At 41.2% G+C, this 19,294-nt stretch overlaps 1 protein-coding gene across 6 annotated transcripts in view; it reads right to left on the minus strand.

The window, feature by feature from the left end:
- fat1a (FAT atypical cadherin 1a) overlaps positions 1-18,996 on the minus strand; it is a 76,458-nt gene extending 57,462 nt beyond the window's left edge. For 3 of the 6 annotated variants that reach the window (XM_038713037.1, XM_038713034.1, XM_038713039.1), the window contains exons 1-3: positions 17,096-17,249; positions 12,333-15,622; positions 82-396 (exon numbers count right to left, since the gene is read on the minus strand). In XM_038713037.1, the coding sequence (XP_038568965.1) occupies positions 82-396; positions 12,333-15,594 (3,577 nt within the window). In that variant the 5' untranslated portion in view covers positions 15,595-15,622; positions 17,096-17,249. Of the gene's footprint in view, positions 1-81; positions 397-12,332; positions 15,623-16,281; positions 16,372-17,095; positions 17,251-18,804 lie in introns of those variants that run through there. The other 3 variants (XM_038713035.1, XM_038713036.1, XM_038713038.1) reach the window with 3 other exon arrangements.
- Positions 18,997-19,294: the final 298 nt, after the last annotated feature.

The raw sequence follows: 19,294 nt of genomic DNA on the forward strand, positions 1-19,294 counted from the left end.
AAGCTCGTGGGCAGGAAATCCCTGCTCTGAGGATGCACTTTATGGTGACATTAATTACCATCACAGTAAAAGCAGTCTTACCTGTCTTGGCATTAATGGCAAAGAAACCCTGGGGATTGCCGCTGGTGATCCTGTAGGTGAGTTTATCACTGGCCTTGGCGTCTGGATCAACTGCATTTATCTGGATGATTGACACATCTTTAGGGGAGTTCTCCACAACAGAAGGGTAGTACACAGGTTCTGAGGTTTGTGGTGCGTTGTCATTGACATCCTGCACTGCGATGTAGACCTCAACAAACGCAGAGAGTGGCACCACACCACGATCCATCGCATAGACTGTGAGCCAGTAGTGAGGTGTTGTCTCATGATCCAGCAGCTCTTGAGTTCGGATAATACCTAAGAGATGAGAAAGACATAAACAAACTCCTTAGCCTGCATGATGTCAGGGAACATTTGTATGTGTAACACATGCCCTGAGTCTTACAACACTACCTGCACTATCAGTGATCTCTGAAATCAATTTTTGGCAATGAGGAGAACCGACGCATGAACACCAGCTGCCCCTGAACAGGCAGATGTAGAGTTGGTTGAAGGCACCTTGACTGAAACATGCCAAGGTGGTATATTAACAACAACCAGTCAGTGCTTTCCTATTTACATTAAATGGCAGGGCCATTTTTTTAACTGCCATGTGGGGGCTGTAGCCTTCAGCTGAGCAAACAAAAGAGCTTTCAGAGGCCTGTGAGTGGTATAAGTTGACAAAGGTTAAATGGAAGGGAAGAGTGGAGGATGGGTAGGTTTGGCACTCTGAAAGAACTAAAAGGGTATATAGATATATAGGACTGGCTGAGAGTATTAAAACTTCTAAATGCAATATGGAACACATTTAAATAGCACAAAGGTGGTTTGTGTAAATATTCATTTAGGCTAAATCAGTTTGCAGTGTGAAACGAAAATCAGATGTGTATCAAAAAGGTACATTTTAATGTTATAAAAATGACATGCCATTGTTTTTGCTGTGAAAACAATGCAGTTCTGTTGGACACGGAAACTACATGCTTGAACTGTAACTATAACATCTGCCAACTCTAGTTGAAATGGCTGAAACTGGCAGGCAGTGTCAATGTTCTTGCTGATCTTTCTGAGGAAAAGCTAACAGCAAAGTTCACAGGAATGAATTTACTTTAGAGCTTTTCATCTCCACCCGACCCCACTTACAAGCACTCACCAGGTGCTCAATAGGTACATTTGGACTACAGAAAAGGGGATAAGCGTGTATATGAGTGTGTGTACATTTCCGTGTGTGTTTAAATAGGTGTAGGGGAGTTTCAGTTTGAGGGAGAGGTTGTGTGCACATGCCTGTGTTTTAGTTTGCTTATGAAAAGTGTTACTTAATGTGCTTACATGAACACTAATAATTCAATTATAAACCGACTAAGATGACATCTTAATTACTGCTGCCGTCATATAACATTTGACCAGATTACCTTAAATTGGAGTAAGCATTACCTAGTTAATGACTCTAAAGGGGCCTAAATCTTTGTGTTTTTATTCTATACAAGCACAAAAAACATCACAAAGTGAACCTGATGCAAAGCAGTGTTTCCATAAACAAACAGTGGTTCTGCTGTCATTTTTCAGGTGATAATAGAAAGGCTCTAATGTTATAACGTATGAATGAGTGGAAACAAAGTTCCCCCATTGATTTTTATCTCATGTTTATTAAATTTCAGAAGGCAGCAACATCTTAGACAATATAGCAAGTTAGCTTGATTGATTATTCACTATAATCCTGTTATAGTGTGAATATAAACAAACTAATTGGTGGCAAATGGGTAACAGTTTGATATGCTTTCCTTTTGATGCCTTAAAAAAAGAATGGAGGCAGAAACAAAAAGCAAGGTCCTCACAGGGCTGTTGATAACGAAACAACACTGTATTATTTAGATAACTTGCACATGCGAGGGCCCATTATTTCAACAAGCACAAAATACAAGGCAGTGAAGGGCAACATAAACACAAAATTATCTTCCAGACCATGGAATCAATGACAGCCTTTATAATAACAATTTCCATGTCTGTGTTATTTACAATACGTGTATAACCTTGATAAGCGCAATGGAAATTTATAGCTATATTTGATTGTATTATTATCTGAAACTAAAAAGAGTGACTCATATTATAGGCACACCCATACCATTACATGTTATGGGTGTTGTCCATTCTCTGCAATGGGCCTGAATGTATAACACACTTACATAGTTACTGGTGGCCCAGATAAGCAAGCCTCCACGAAACCATACACATTAGGATACAATTCAAAGGTTCAAATAGTTTACATAGACTCTTTGCTGCTGCTGCCTTTGTTCACTCAGTGTAACTTGATGAACTGCTATGAAGGAGTGTAACTGAGAGCAGCCTTGCCTTGGGTAACGATTTCTCAGAAAAGAGATAACACAATTCACAAATTTAACACGTCAGGGGAGTTAGGGGGTACAGCTCATTTATTCTCTCAGCCTACTTTACTTTAGCGTCCCTGCATTTTTGGTCTGGGATCCTCTCTTGTCATTAGTCATCATTATAGCTCTCTCAACTTAGCTTGAGGCATGTAATAAGAAGGGTAGTCAGGCAAAGGAAAATAGGTAGGCTCCCCAAATGTTTCCTAAAGCCAGGAGTCCCATGGCAAAAACAACACAGACCAGTATATCAAGAATGCAAATTAGATGGCTTTCAGCTAACAATACCCTGAGAGAAACACAACCAAACGCTACTCGCAATAATTTTGAAAAAAAAGCATGGTAATGACTAATTTATGACCTCACTGAAGCTGACAACTTGCATTGGATAATATAACGTGCAGGAAATTGCAAATGTTAGACATAAATAAGAAATGCAGGTTCTTCTGTGAGCTATCCTGAGCAGATACAAAAGAGTAGGATAAATGTTTTAGACACACTGCAGAGAGGGAATTAGTGGATAAAGCCACACTACATGATTTTAAGCCCGATTTGCTGGTCGGCAAGCGCAACGACCGTCAGGCTATGATCGGGGGTAAATCAGTGATCGATGGGCGGTCGCCAATCGTTAAATCCACATCCAACCAATGAGAGCAGGCAGCTGGCTGACAGGCAGCTACTTTTTCACTACAACAGTGTACATTGTATGACCCCGTCACTGATCAGCCAGATGCAAGATGGCAAGTCATGTAATCTGAATAGCACGGTGATCTGCCGATACTGAAAGTCATGTAGTCTGCACATGCCTTAAGGGGACATTAGATAGAGAATGTTTAAGATGAGGATGAATGAGAAGGTGAAAATGGTTAAGGTTATTGGTGTGAGGAGAGGAGGTACAGTAGAGGTGAGGTGGTCATGTGTGCACATGCACACGTGTTAAAAAGACAAAGTACAAGAGAAAAGACAAACGGAAAAGTATGAGACATTTTTTGTGCCTCTGCCAAGGAGAAGTCCATGCTTGAGTGCTCGTCATTTTGACTGGCAGACACCAGCATAGCAGAACAATTCCACTTTCACCAGGGTCATGCTTTTTGCTCACAGTTCTTCGCCTCGTATCTATCAGCATACGGGAGATAACTTCATATTTTGGAAAACTTGCAACATGAATACAACTGCAGCTGCAAGTGGAATGTTACTGTCCACACACTGGCCCTTTCAAACTTCATGTCAATGCTTGCACGCTTAAGAGAGTTTTTTGTTCATTTATCCCTTAAGATACTCAAAAAGAGACAAACTTTACCTTAAATGTGTTAAACAACACAGAATATGAAAAACTATCTGCCATGGCCTTTGGCTGAACAGTTACTAACAAAGCACATGAAAGGTGAATCTGAAGAATTTTGTTGCCACACCTATCCCATATACCTAGCCTACCGAATAAGGCAGGAGCAAAACCTGCCCTTAGGCCACAAGAAAAAAAAAACACCAGCCTCTGCCAGATTTGCTTTCCGCTTTTTTCCCCCCCTTTGCTCTTTTCTTTTCCCTCTGGCTTTGTTCTTCAAAGTTACTTGAGCACAGTGGCCGTGCGAGGGAGACTTTAGAGAGCCGAAAGGTTTTGAATTATCAAGGCCAGCAAGTATGAGTGTACTTATAATGTCCTGTACAGATACACAGTGAGTTCATTCTATAACAACTTAAACTCATAGTGAAGGCACAGTTTGAAGAGGGTAAATTTGCCTTTCAAAAACTGCTTGAAACTGTTCACTGCATGTCACAAGTTGTCTAGTGAAGCAAAGTAGAGTAGTAACTATAGTACATGCTGTCAATACAAGTTCTCCACATTGTCTCTTGTGCTGATTTTCTGCCCTGACTCAGGAAACTTCCATTTGATCGTTAATCATTCACCCAAAAGTTGCGATCATGTGCTCCATTTTTACATATACCAGAACTTCCTTGTTCATTCTGCAGTTGAAAAGTTGGGGTTTGCTCTGAACTACCTCAGTTAATTCCGCTCACCCCTACCCCACATTCCTCAGCCTTCTCAGGCCTCTAGCTCACATGCTTACATAAACTTTCTCAGTGCTTTCTCCCCCCTCTCTTTCCACAGCCTTGGCAAAATGCTTCAAATTCCACTACCACTTTGTAGGGCCTAGTGTAATAGAAAGAGTCCTATACTGAGCTTTCTGTTACCCAGCAACTTAATATCACATCATCCCAGAGTTCCCAGACATCTGTAGCCAAAATCTGTGCTTTAAAGATAGCCTGTTGGTATTAATGACTGAAACCTGAAATTTAGAGATCTAAAGTACGCTCCAAGGTAAAAGTATTTTTGGTTGTTGTATGTTAAATGCACTGCCTAAAGCACTGTTTTCATAATTTCAGTGCAATGTGATGTGGCGGCACCTACCAGCTAGTTTCAATCAAGTGATTTACTAAATAATCACTTAAATTAATGTGTTACTTTGAAACAATTATTTCTCCATCTTTGCCCATATAAATCAAACACAGCCTGTAGCATTCATGAAGTTTAGCCTGAGTGGGAAATATTTGATTATGTTAACCTATCTAACATTAGATGGCAGTTGGCAAAATGTTATTGGCATAAAGTTTTGTTATTTTAAGTATGTTGTATCATCTGTGTGACATGTAAAACAAAAAAAAAACTTTTTACAATTTTAATTGAAAATGTTCCCCGTTTACATCAGTCCATATTCCAAATTTGTCTCCGTCACTCTTCACTCTAAACAAGTTATATATTAGCAAGCTAACGTTAGTTTTGTCAATTAATTCAGTTAGTTATGCAACAGTTACACCTGGCAGTTACTGGGTGTAAATACCTAGTAAAAACTAACCTCTGGATTACAACTAGTTTGTGTAGTAATTTAGTGATGTGTAGGTCTCCACTTAGTGAACACTTTACATTATAATTAAACTAAGCTTGAACTTACATTAGATATTAAATTATCTGAGTGGTCAGAGTTCTACATTAAGCTGATCTTTTCATCTGTTTTATGTTACACTTGCATGCATAAACTACTGTAGGCAACATGTATTGCTATGAACAGGCTTAAAGTAAGTGCCATGGCTCTCTCCTCCGTTTTGTGTGAAGGGCACACAGGGGGTCATAATATATTAGGATATGTCTTGGAGATAATCATAATGATGATACAGTATCACACAAAAACCATGTCTATCTTATCTCCTTCAATATCCCGGCCTATTGAGTCAGTGAGCCTTTTCCACTTAATGCATCACTGTGCACACTGTATACTGTCAGAGCTGGCAGAAAAATGGCTGTCAACAGCTAGCTTAAGGGAAAATAGTACTTAAGACAGGCTCCATCATTTCACCAGCCTAACAATGCAGAACACTGATACTCTGTACATCAGCGTAATCCTACTGTTTTGTCTTTTTGTTTGTTTGTGGTTTAGTAGGATATAAAACAGTTTGACAGCCTGTACTGATACTGAGTTCAGAATTTCTTTAACAATAATGTAAAAATGTCTAAAGAAAACATGAAAACTATTTATTTATGTTATAACTGCGAGTGAGCATCAGAAAGAGACCTTTTGATACAGTTGTTACATGTCTGTGATGTATGACTGAATGGGTCCCCCCCCCCCACGTTTTAAAAAACAAATTGCCTATTAATTCCAGTTGAGGTAGCTTTTTGGACTTAGCTGACGATACAAAGATTCCATTGTTACTGGGAACAGTCTTATTTCAAAGGCCTTTGAACAGCCCTCAGAGCAGTACGCCTTGATTCAATATCACCATATTATTCAGGAGCATTTACAATACATCATAGCCCCGAAGAGCTCTCTGCATCCGATAACAATGAGAAACACAGGGTCCGTCTACATTATTTTTTATACCCGCACTCTTAAGATTTTTCTATCTTCCTATACTATAGTTGTCTCTATATTCCCATTGCATATGGTAACCCCAGCTGGCTTAAGCTGACAGCAAAAAATTTCCAGAGGAGAGTGTTATACGTGGCACAGTCCCACCAAATGCATTAACGACAGTGCATATGACACAGTAAATATGCAGATACAGCCAGTGGCCAGGGAGGTTAGCTTAGTATAAAGAGTGGGAGCAAGGGGAAACAGCTAAGAAAAAGCCATCTATCAGTACCTCTATAGCTCCCTAATTAACAAGTTCACAGGATTATATTATATTGTGAAGGCTAGTATCTACCTTGGAATGAAGCCAAAAATGCCCCAAAACATACTGTTAAAATAGCACAGTATTATGGTCAGTATCATTTTTAAATAAATCAAAAAAATAAATGTGACAACTTAAATTAACAGATGAAAAGTTCTGGTACATATGATTGGTTGAGAGACATGCAAATGCAATTCAGTAGCACTTCAGTAGCACTCAATTCACTGCACCTAAGTGTGTTTATGGTCAGAGCTGTCAGTTGTCAAGTATCAGAGACCATAAAATCAGCTTTAAATGCCTGAAGTAGTTGTTGAAATTTGAATAAAAGTATAAAAGCATGTCACTATCTCTTATATCTCCCCCCTGGTGAAGATGCTCAGATGTGTCCGTGGGGAAGATGCTAATGTTTTCAAAATATCACTGCTGTTTGTACTACTTAATGCTATAAACTGATGTGTTTTGAACAGTGGGTCTGTTTAAAGCCCCCCGACATACTTGCTTTTTAACAATGCGTAGGCGTAGACAGGCGTAGACAGGCGTAGACAGGCGTCAGCGACGCAAACGGCATTGTTCACATACCTGCCTGCGTACTTTGCGTGTACCTGGAGGATTAAACGTGAATCCATTAGGGGGCAGACTAGGGCCAGATCATCCCTTTCCAACATCGGATTATCTTCCTTGACAACCTCCGAATTACACAACATAAACAAACCAAACATAGCGCACCTTGAGGAGGTTATGATTTTAATGAGACATGATAACGATCTCAGTAATTGCAGGCTAGCTCCAGGAGTTTTATTGTAAACATCCCGCCATAAATCTCCTTTTGTTAAGATTGCTGCTGACCTTTTTCTTCTTTTGCGTTTAATAGCGACTGGCAAACCAACTGCATACCACCACCACCTGGGCTGTGGAACAGGAGTTTGCTGCTGACCTGCCTGTCAGATCAACATACTGCCCCCACATTCACGTGATGAACTGCATCTTGCGGATGTGTAGCGTTAATTTCTGGAGACGTGCACAACCTACGCTTCGGAGGAACGCAGGATACGTGTGACAACCATCTTGCGTACGTGAACGCGAAGTTAAAAGCAAGTATATTCAGGATTTATATATCAGTGGCTTATAGTGTTAAACAAACTAAAACTGTACAATGAAACTGGGGTGAGCATTGTATTTTATTAAAATTAAATAATTATCACCATAACATCATTATGGACTTCTGAATGTTCTTTTGGACCAAATCTGCAATACTATCCACAGTACATTTAGAACGTATAGATCTAATAATTGAGTGTTAGCCAGACAACAATTAACACACAATAAAGCACATCCTCCGCACAAGGCAGCCTTAAGTTGCTTTAAAAAGATTTAATGGACTGAGAGAACAACATACTTTTAACTGGGGAAAGTGTGTTTTTCATTTAGGAACCTACAATCAACTTTGTCCCGCTGCACATTCCTGGACCCGTCTCCACAGTAACAGCACTCAAGCAAAGACTATTTGGAATTGTGCACCACTTAGTCCCACTTTTATCTCACACATATAGGCACTGAAAAGTAAGCACAGAGGGCAACCATGCTCACTTTTAGCAAACTATACTTCCAAAAATCCAACCACAAATAAATACAAGCATACGTTTTTTCATTATTGTCAAGAGTCTTTACTTGAAAAAGAGGACAGTGGATGAAGAAGTGAAAGACTGGCAATTTTTTTGGGTGGAAATGGAAAACACACTTAGTAGGACTTTGTCATTATGCATCAAACTGTTTCATTTGCCTTCACAAAAGACGCATTTACAGCACAGGCTGCAAACAGCTTCAAGTGAAAGGGCAATGCATATATTATCCAACAAGAAAGGGCAATGCATACATTATGCAATCAGCATCTGCGTCTCATCCAGACTGAGCACATTCTGCTCTGGTCACTTTGTATAGGCTACTGGATATTTTCACTTCAAGCTAAGATACAACTTGCTTTGAACACATTTTCAAAGTAAGTTCTGTCAAGCTCCATACCACAGCTTTATAGCCTTGAATTACTCTTTACTTTCAAGTGGAGATGCACAAATTGATTGTCCTGTGATCTACATTAGTTGATATTCAGGGGCGGTTTAACGGTGTAGAACGTATTTGTCTTTCCACCTTATTTTAGTGTTTATTCACAACTTAAATCTGCACATGTTTTGTATTCATCATGTTTCAGGTAGCCTTTTGCGATGTGTTTATTGCGCATGTTCATATTGCGACGAAGATGAAAACACAAGTCATTCTTCAGCACTAGTATATAGGTAACAATACTCTAAAGAAGAGAGACAGTTAGCTTGGCTTAACAACTATGTTGCTTTACTCTTTATTCTCAATCAAGCATAGCCCTCATCTGTCTCTACCCCTTGAACTATGCAACAAATTTGCTATTGAATTACTAGGTCTAATTTAGGTCTAAGGACATTCTTAACTAAAGTTAAAAGCAAAGACAAGGACATCACTGTCTCAAATCTTGCAGTTCAAACCTATAAGATCCATCCTTCAGTCTGGGATGAAGTTGTGCAATGTTTATTTAAAAGGGCTGCACCTGAGCTTTTGATCAACTTTGTGATTTGCAAAATCTCCCTTAGTCATCCCGGATGATAGGAAATTAAAAGACGGTCACTCATTGGCAATAAAAAAACCCTCTGTGTTATATCTTTTGATAATTGCCTAATCTAAGGTGTGTCCGGTTGATTGTGAGTCGGGCGTGTTTTGAGGAGTGGTTAGGTTTTAGGTTTTATTGCTATACACAGTATGTCATGCTCTTTTGGATTACTCTACAGCCACACATCAGTCCATCCAGAGAGTGCTAGCATCTTTTAAAAAACTGTTTTCCATGGTTTTAGAGAGCCATCTACAAAGCCCTTCTGAAGATGAAAATGGTTAAAATGTCATTTGCCTCACTTGCCTGTTCACAATTGGCATGAGTCTGTGAAAATCCATATCGGTTTACCTTTAGTACCTCAACATGTAAAGCTGTAGCCAGCCATTTTTTGGCATACAAGACCTCACAAGTGTTTGCTCACTCCCCAGCACAAAATGGTGGATAAACAAAGTATACTGGTGATTGAACTCAAACCTCTTGCAAACTATAAAATGCAGACATCTCAAACAACCAGTATCTGGTTGGCTGGCATCTGTTTCTGCTGAGTCTCCTAGTTGGTTAATATGTTAAATATAAGCACTTGGAAAGCTTTTAAGTTTCGGGTCCCTATCAGTCAAAAATCGCCTAACTATTAGCAAATTTTCAGATTAAATCGAGGAATGATAAATTTGGTCCACAGCATGGGAAGGGGCCCAGAAAAAGAGTCTTGATAACAGTAAGTTTAAATTAAGATGGCACTGAGCCAGTGACCACAGCGCTTTTAATAACACAGAGAATGTCTGGCCAAACAGTTGCCATGGACTCCCTGAGCAGTCTAACAGAAAATGAACCATATCTGGAGAAAAAGGCTTGCATACAAGGGTTTTACTTTAAATTGATGTAGGCTAAATGACGAAATGATGGCCTTCACAAAACACCAATCATGGACACCACACTCACAAACAAATAACTTGTTTGTTCCTTGTGTGATTTGGTAACGTCAGTCAAGTGGGTAGCCAGCATGGCCTGTTCTAAAAAACAACCTTCACTCAGATTTGTTAGATTCACCTACTCTGAGAACACTCACTGTCTTCATGCACCACGACAAAGTGCAATGCTTTCCACAGCAACAGTTCTTTACCCACAAAGCTGTCTTGTTGTTACTGTGTTATTTTGGACGCCAGACTGGTGATGATAGCTAGATAGTTTGTGGTGATACAACAAACAACACAGAAAATAAAATGATGCAATAGATTGATAGCCTACGCTTACTCTTATCAAACACAACTGCCTTGGGTTTAGAATTACAAGCGTCAAGTAAAACAGCGAAAGACGTGAACGGGCTTCCCTCACTCCTTCACGCAAATTCCATAAATGAAGGTGTGTGGCTCTTGGCATTTTTCCTCACACCACTTTTTCATCTGTTTTCTTATTTTAAACCATTTTAAAACATTCTGGTTAAGATTCATAACATGCAGCTGCAGCACTGAGTATATAGCGGGGTGTGCACCAGTGCTTATATTTTCTTTTTTAGAAGCAAAATTATCTAAATGCATATGGTAGCCTTAAAAACCGCACCCTTCGTATAGTGAAATCATAGGAGGTACATTACCACCTTGGCTGTATTTAGTTGTCTACTGACCTCAGATGTAATCCATAATAACAGGACCCAACCCAGGACAATCCTATCATTGCACCTCCTGATAATCACTTAATATAGGCCTCTGGGATTAAGAAGAAGATCAGACCTAGCTCCCTGAATCTGTACCCTACATAGGATTTAGAGTTAGACATGGACAAGCCGCTGGCCTGCGTGTGGCTATCAAAACTAATACTGTAGTACTGCAATCCATTTTAAATCTACACTATTCCTTGCAATATTAAACTTCCATAACAGTACATTAGTCTATTTAGTGCATAAATAGGAAGGAGCCTAACTAAAACAACATAGAACAACACTTGTAATTCTGGCATGAAAGCATAAACAGTCACAAGTTCATGCTTTAAATATCGCAGCCTATCTGTTCATAAAACAAAATCTTATTACAAATCAGCCATCCAACCACAGAAAGAATCACAGACACACCACAGCTGACACACAGTCCTGAAGGACAGATCCTTCATAAAGGCTCATCTCCTCATGCTAAATTTGCCAGGCACAACAAAGTTTCCCAGCAGTTTCACTGAGGAGACGTTTGTCAATGTACTGAATAACTGCCATAAATCTGATTCATGAGGAGCATTAAACTGAAGATATAAACCACTTTTAGAACAGTAAAAGTCAGCATCAGACTAATAAATTGCATTTCTAGCTTTCTCATGTAGATATGAACCTTTGAGGTAACATGTGCCGAAAGAAATCAATGTATTATGCATTAAGTTTCACTGCCTCATTTAGACATTAAATATGTATAATGCAGAGAGAACTTTCATTTCAAATAGGGAAAAGAGTCACATTAAGCTGCCTGAGAATGTGGCTACAAAGTTGAAAAAGGAGGGCAGTGAGCCAAGTCCAAAACATCAAAATCAGGTGATTGTTAAGTTTTGGGTAGGAAGTCCTGGAATTTCAGACTGCTTATTTTGAGCTAATTTGAGTCAGCTGTTAAAATCATTCTGGGCAGCTGAGCAAGAATTAACATATTTTCTGCAACATAATAAGAAACCCGCAAGCAAACCCTGCCTCCAGTACAATATTGAATACATTCTTTTTAAATGCTATTTGAATATTTTAACCTTGGGTTCAACAGACCATTTTCCAAATTGAAAGTATTTTAAAAAGGAGTATGTATTTATACAGTGAGAGCATGACTGCGGAAAGAGGAGGTGAAATCACTCTTAGTAGCACAGCAACTACTCAGGAATGTCCACACAGGTCTGAGAGACAGCTGGTCCATCTGTTCCTGCCGTCAATTCCCCCAAAGAAGAAATATGACTGGAATCAGGAACCTTACCCATCTCCTGCAAGTCTTCCTTTACCTCACTGCTCCACACAGTGACATGACTGAATAACTTATGTCAAGCTGGTGCATACCTATTTCAGATTTTATAAAAAAGCTTCACATAGCTTCATAGTGACACTGAGTAAAGAGACTCACCAGTTTCCTCATCAATGGTGAAAATCCCCAGGCCAGACCCATCTCGTATGGAGTATCGAATCTCTCCGTCTTGTCCTTTGTCTTCATCTTCAGCTGTTAAAGTCATCACCGAAGTCCCAACAAGTGCATCTTCTTTTATAAATCCCTTTTCCACAAACGATCGGAACAAAGGTCTGTACAGATTCTCGTTCACATCCACCACGTCCACCTCAATGAAACAGGTTGATGACAAGGATATGGGCTTCCCTTTGTCTTTTGCTTTTGCCGTCAAATTGTACACTTGTTTTGTCTCATAATCGAGATTTTGCACAATCCGCACAGCACCGCTGAGTTTGTCTACTTCAAAATTCCCGTCTCCGTTATCCATAAGACTGTATCGTACCTGGCTGGAAGGCCCAATGTCGGGATCGTGAGCCTCCAGCCACATAATTACAGTACCGATAGGAAGGTCTTCCCGCACCTTCACGCGATAGTTTGGGGGGACAAATTTAGGTGGATTGTCATTCACATCTTCCAAGGTGATTTTAAGCTGCACTGTGGACACTAACTGAGGCTCATTCGCTGCCTGGTCACGTGCCGCGATCTTCAAGATATAAACTGGATGGAGCTCACGATCCAACGGCTTTGTCACAATAAGCACACCGTTCTCCTCATTGATTGCGAAATGATCCGTGCCTCCCAAAATTGAATACTTCACAACTCCATTATCTCCTTGATCCTTGTCTGTCGAATCCACCTGGATAATTTCCGTCCCAACAGGTGTGCTCTCACTTATTTCAACTGAATAGGAGGACTGCAGAAATTGAGGGCTATTATCATTGGCATCTAGGACCTTAACACCCAACAGGCGGGATGAGGATTTCTGTGGTATGCCAAGATCATAAACTGTGATGTTGAGGGTGTAATAGTCTGTCGTTTCCCTGTCAAGAGGAGAATAAACCAAAAGCCACCCAGTTTCCATATCTACTATGAAGCGGCTTTCTGTGTCTCCTCCTGAAATAACGTACACCAGTTTCCCATTGAAGCCACTATCTAAGTCCGTGGCACTTAAATGGACAATCCGGGCCCCAATAGGGAGGTCTTCTTTAACTTCAATAACACTGGGGAAAGGCTCCGCAAACTGAGGAGCGTAACGGTTGACAGAGTGAATGTCCATTAAGTTGTCATCTGGCTCAGTTTGCGTGTGGATTTTGCTGCCCTGAAGTAGCTTCTCAGCCAACATGGTGGCAACACCAGTTTCAACACATTTTAACTGGACAGGCTTGCGTGCTGTGATGACAGTTATGTTCATGATCATTGGCTGGGTCTCGTGTTCACCGTCCGTCGCAATGATTTGTAAACTATGAAAGGACACTTTAGCTGCCTCTCCCTCACTCAGCGTGTGCTTCAGCGAAAGCACGCCAGAGTTTGGGTTCAGCTCAAACAGATCAAGATCATTCCCGGCTTTAATACTGTACCGCACTAGCTGCAGTTCATCAGCATCTATGGCAGACACTGTTGTTACCTGCTCTCCCACGCCGTGATCTCTCGGCACAGTCACTTCACAGTCTACATTTTCAAACAAGGGCTTATTGTCATTCAGGTTATTTAACATTATGGTGACTGATGCCTCCACCTCTCTCCGGAAAGGGGACCCCCAATCTGATGCCCTGACTCTGAGATTGTAAATCCTTGGCATGAGCTCATAATCTAGGACCTCTGAGGTGCTGATGACACCAGAGAAGTAGTCGATGACAAACGGTTGAGGGCTGAGATTGGTAATGCTGTAGGTCACATAGCCATTCTCGCCTCTGTCTAGATCAGTGGCTTTAACCGTTACCACACTGGTCCCTATCGGTACATTCTCATCAACACTGGCCTTGTAAGATGTCTGCTGGAACTCAGGTGCATTGTTGTTCACATCCATCACATCAACAATCACTTTTGTCGCCGCTTTTTTATCACTGGTGATCACGTCTAGCTCAAATTGGGGGGAATAATCAGCATTGATTGGTCCTGCAGTGCTGATTAAGCCAGTATCTGGATTGATAGTAAAGCGGTTCTTGTCAGATTTTTCTCTAAAGAAGTATTTTAGCTGTGGATACTTCGGCACGGCTGTTACCATAGTGACAGGTGTATGAAGAGGGGCAAATTCACTCAGATTGACTCTGTAAACTGCCTTTTCAAATACAGGAGGGCCCACTTTGAACTGTGCAGAAGTGACATGTACCAATTTAGCAGATGAAAATTGAGGGGGGCTGCCTTTGTCCTTCGCCTGTAAAGTGAGGTTGTATCCAAAAGGCTGGCTGTCCCAGTCTACATCTCTGACTGCTTTTATTTTATACTCTTTGCTTCCGGGACTGCTTCTCACAGCCTTGAACTGCTGAAGAGGGTCACCGGCCACAATGCTCAACGATGCTATCTCCCCATTTGGTCCCTGGTCACTGTCCTCTACTGTCACAATAGCGTAGGTGGGGTCATGGTCTGCATCTGAGGGGGCCAAGGTTACAGCTGTGATTACAGGTGCGTGCTCATTGGCCTGCTCCACCCTCACTGTGAGTTTGGCCATGCTACTGAAACCACTGCTGCCGTACAGCTTCATGCCCCTGTCAACTGCAAGGATCTCCAACTCGTACAGCTTTGTCTCAGAGTAGTCGAGTTTGCCGGTCAGTGTCACCACGCCGCTTGTTGGATGAACCGCAAACATGTCCGTCCACTCTCTGAAACTATAGTAGTATTCTCCATTCGTACCGATATCTGCATCCGTTGCCGTGACCTTGGCCACACTTGTGCGTATGGCCGTGTTCTCTGGCAGAGAGATACTATAGGATGTTGGCGAAAAGAGAGGCCTCAGATCATTGGTGTCCAGTACCTGCACCTTTACTCTGGTGCGACACTCCAGATTAGTGCTCCTCTCTGAAGCTTTAACAGTCAGCACGTAGTGGTCTTTAACCTCCCGGTTCAGAATGGCAGTGCTGCCTCCTTTGGTCCTTATTCGCAAAAAACTGAAATCTCCCAGCAGGTAGTCCTCTGCTTTGAATAAGTTCTCATTGTCTCCAGAGATGATTTTGTACCGTATCTCCCAGGCTGGGTCTGTGATATACATCCCCATCTTGGTGTGACTCTCTAAGTAAGTCTTAGCAGCAGAGTTCTCAAATATGGTGGCATTGTAAACAGAGTGGGTGAACTGCATGGATGTGGCCCTCGCCATCCTTTGGTTCCCTGTGCAGCCACAGAGGAGCGGCAGTAGCAGCACAAGCAGTGAAACCAAGTGCTTCCCCATTATCGTACCGTGATCTTCACGCAACCACCTGAAAACAAACAAAATGTGATTGTTATTGTTATAACACTTCATCATGCAAATACATTTAGTACATAAGACTAACTGTATTTCAAATTTAAAAAAAAAAAAATCAAATAACCACATGCTATCACCCCCCTGAAAACCTTATTATTTTCTTCACTGTGCAATATCCTAGTCTCCTTTAAATGTCATGACAAGTGATGGCTAAATAGATTTCGGGTGGAAATAAGATAAAGCAAAGAAGTTAGGTGACTAGAATGCACAATGCCAGATGCCAAATGTGCGCTTCATAACAGAGGAGTCTAATTTATCCAAACATCAGCTTAATGAGCTCAGAGAAAAGACTGGCAATAAGGAAACATGTGAATCTTTAAAATTCCTTGTTGGTGTCAAAATGTTTTCATTGTAAGACTGCACAATTAATACTGCCTTTTTTCAAGAATGGAAATGCAATAAAATTGATGGTCACCCACTAAAGTAAACTAAAATTTTAAATATCACAAGCAGCAACAACTATGTAATACAGTTAACTTACAATCAAAACGGACTTGTTACTGGAACACAGCAAAACCAACAAGAGTGCTCCTTTCTATATAATAAAGCTCCAATCACTGTTTAAACCTCAGAAGAGATTACTGACCAACTGCATTCAAATTGCAGACTCACTGGTATACAGCCGCTTTACAACGTCTCTGGCTGCGTGGGAGTCCGTACAAAGAGAAATAAAAGCAAGACGTTGCTGTCTTCGCAGGAGTGCTGTGTCTAAAACCAACATTATTTACTTTTGGCGTGTCAAAACGACCAGTGCAAAGGTTTAACGTTAGTTATTAATACTTTATGTGCTGTTAATAAGTGACGGAGTCTAGCTAAATTCACCTTAAATCCGAAACTATCGCCTGCAGGTACAAAAGAACCATCTGCTTGTGAGCCACCATTGTAAAAAGAAAATCCAAGAAAAACTAAAAACTTCTAGATCATTTTTAAGCGTATGACAAAAAAATTAAAGATTTAGCTTTTGCGGAATTCGTTTTTCTCTGCAACCCCCTAACCTGATTTCATTAAGAAGAAAATATACAATGTTTCAACAAAATAAGTTAGGTGACGGTTGACTATTTCATTTTAACCCCATCCCCCAACTAAAGCCATTCACCTCATGAAGCGATGGCAGCCGTGCGCTGGGCAGAAATTTGCTCCCAAAAAAAAAAACACCGGACACAAAATGAAGCATAAACTACTGTCAGCGTGAATAATGAACCCCCCTGTGTGTTAACTAAAACGACACTAGAGCAATAGTTTTGTTGAGGCTAAACTTCCTCGAAGAGGCAGAGAAAGCAGCGGCGGCTGGTTTCTTTCACAGCCCCGCAGCTCACAATAGCCGAGTTAACCTATCTCAACTTTTTTCCACGTTGCACAGATGTAGAAGTTAAACCGCCGCTGCTTAAAAAATGAGCACCGGGCACAAAGACAACGATACACATACCTCTTCTCTGATTAATCTCGTATTTTGGGGGGTTTTGCATGTAGTTTATGTGGTCCAAATCTCGGCATGGTAATGTGTAGTGTAGTCTCCTCTCCGTTACTCCATCTACCACCACCAGGCAGCCTCTCTCTTTCCCCACACCGCTTCCCTTTCTTTCCCACACTGAATCTGCCCGGTATCTCTCCGCGCTGCGCACGTCCGGATCTACTTCCCGACTGGCAGCAGGAGAAGACCTCTCCTCTCTGAACCCAGGACCTGGGGCGCCGACTTTATTATATTTATCAAAAATATTCGGAAAAAAGGGGCCAAAAGGCTGTGCTCCAGTAAATCTGATTAATCTTAAATATAATAACAACCACTTCACCTATAACCCCAATGTAGCCCTTTCTTTATTATGGGCGTCTTTTTACTGACATATATATATTTTTTATCCTATTAAAACTTTCAAAGCCCGTACATCCATTTGTGAGGGCATGTTGAGTAGTATGGCTATTATACCTGCAGAACGTTAACTGTTATTATTTTCTGCTCAAATTGCTCTGTGTGGCCATGTAAGCTGCTGTAATTGACTCCCTGATGTGACTTTCCCCCCATCCATTATATATATCTTTGCTCATCTTTGCTTGCCATTACAATGCTACATTAAAATAACCTACAAGCAAGACCTCTTGAGGTTATGGCACGGCACGTGGGATATCTTTACAAAGGGCACAACCTTGTATTGCCCAAACGAGACTAACCTAATCCAACATATCCACCTCTTCAGCGGCACCCCAACCACTTACGTGCCGTGACGGTTATTTTGTGAAAAAATAACAAAGGTGAGTTAAGTGTGACCTCAAGCTGGCGGTGAGCAAACAAACACTATAAAGATAGTTTCAATTAGACAATAATTTATGTTCACTGTGCTGAAAAATTACCCGTGAATTCACATTATCATTTTGTTTGTCCGCATGAAAAAGGTGGATAAACTCTATTTGGCGAATGGAATCGCAGTTGAGGGTATCCCTGATGATGATAAATCGGCTAATAATACTTGCAAATTCAAAGTTCCTCGCTGGGGTTGTTGCATTCTATGTGTTTAACATCAATTCTGGAGATTATTCTTCTCATTATTCTTAGCAATGTAATTGTTTTTTAATAGTCTTGGTTAGGCTTAAAATATAGTGCCCAGCAGTGCGTCCCGGGGTTAGTATTTTGGCATTAGAGCAAGGTGACTGATGGTGGAGGTACACTCGCCATGAAGGCGCTGATCCCATCAACCCCCCTCCTCACACGGCAATGCTGACTGCTTCTCAGACCAAAGCTGCACCACATTCCCTCTATAGGAACTCAGGAGTGTGGCTGCTATGCGATTGATGGCGCTGTCTCACTGCTCTTGCCCGGACTGCAGTAATACAGCTGGTGTGCCTGCAGAAAGCCTGTGCTGCATGCAGCTTGACAACTTGTCAACTTGTTCCACTCCTGTGTGTGTGTGTGTGTGTGTGTGTGTGTGCGCACGTGCGTGTTTAAGTGCGCGTGGGTGCGCTAAGCGTGCGTATTTGTGCATTAGGTTTGTTTGGCACAAGTCAAACAGAAATGCTCAGTTTTCCTAGGTGCCGTCTTAAAGATGCTTCGAGTTGAGCACAAAGTTTTAAGACTAATTTTTAACCTCCTTTAGAGACAAAACCATGAACCCGTGTCTTCTAATTTCACTCAGAGCTACTCACCAGACCGGCTGGGTGATCTCCCGCTGCCGCTCCAAACTTCACTTCACATAAATCCTGGCAGGTCTTGATAAATATTCTTTTGCGAGCATCGCTCAGATGAGAGAGGTTTCTGTTTGTGAGAATCCGTCACCTTGTTCCTCCTCAGTCCCTCACAGTTGCCAGAGCCTTCTGTTCCGATCCGTTCAGAGTCATCACACTTGGTGGCTTGATACAGAAGAGCTGTAGGCTACGGTTTGCCTCGCTCCTCTCCTCCACAATGGTTCAGGTGGAGTTGCATACTGTTGCCTTCAGGTGATATCGGAAATATGCAACCCCGATAGGAGGGTACAAGAAGACAAAAAATAGTAAATAAATGGCAAAGTCGTGATTTTCATGCCTACATTATTAGGCTACTCTCGTTGGGGAAAAGAGATAGAGCTAATGAGGGGGGCGGAGTGAAAGGAAGGCAACAACAGATGGAGAAAGTGATGCCTTTGATTATTAGCCAGCC

Source organism: Micropterus salmoides, unplaced genomic scaffold, assembly GCF_014851395.1.
Source record: "Micropterus salmoides isolate LMB-PRFRI ecotype aquatic unplaced genomic scaffold, ASM1485139v1 Ms_hic_scaffold_12, whole genome shotgun sequence".
NCBI classification, from domain to species: Eukaryota; Metazoa; Chordata; class Actinopteri; order Centrarchiformes; family Centrarchidae; genus Micropterus; species Micropterus salmoides.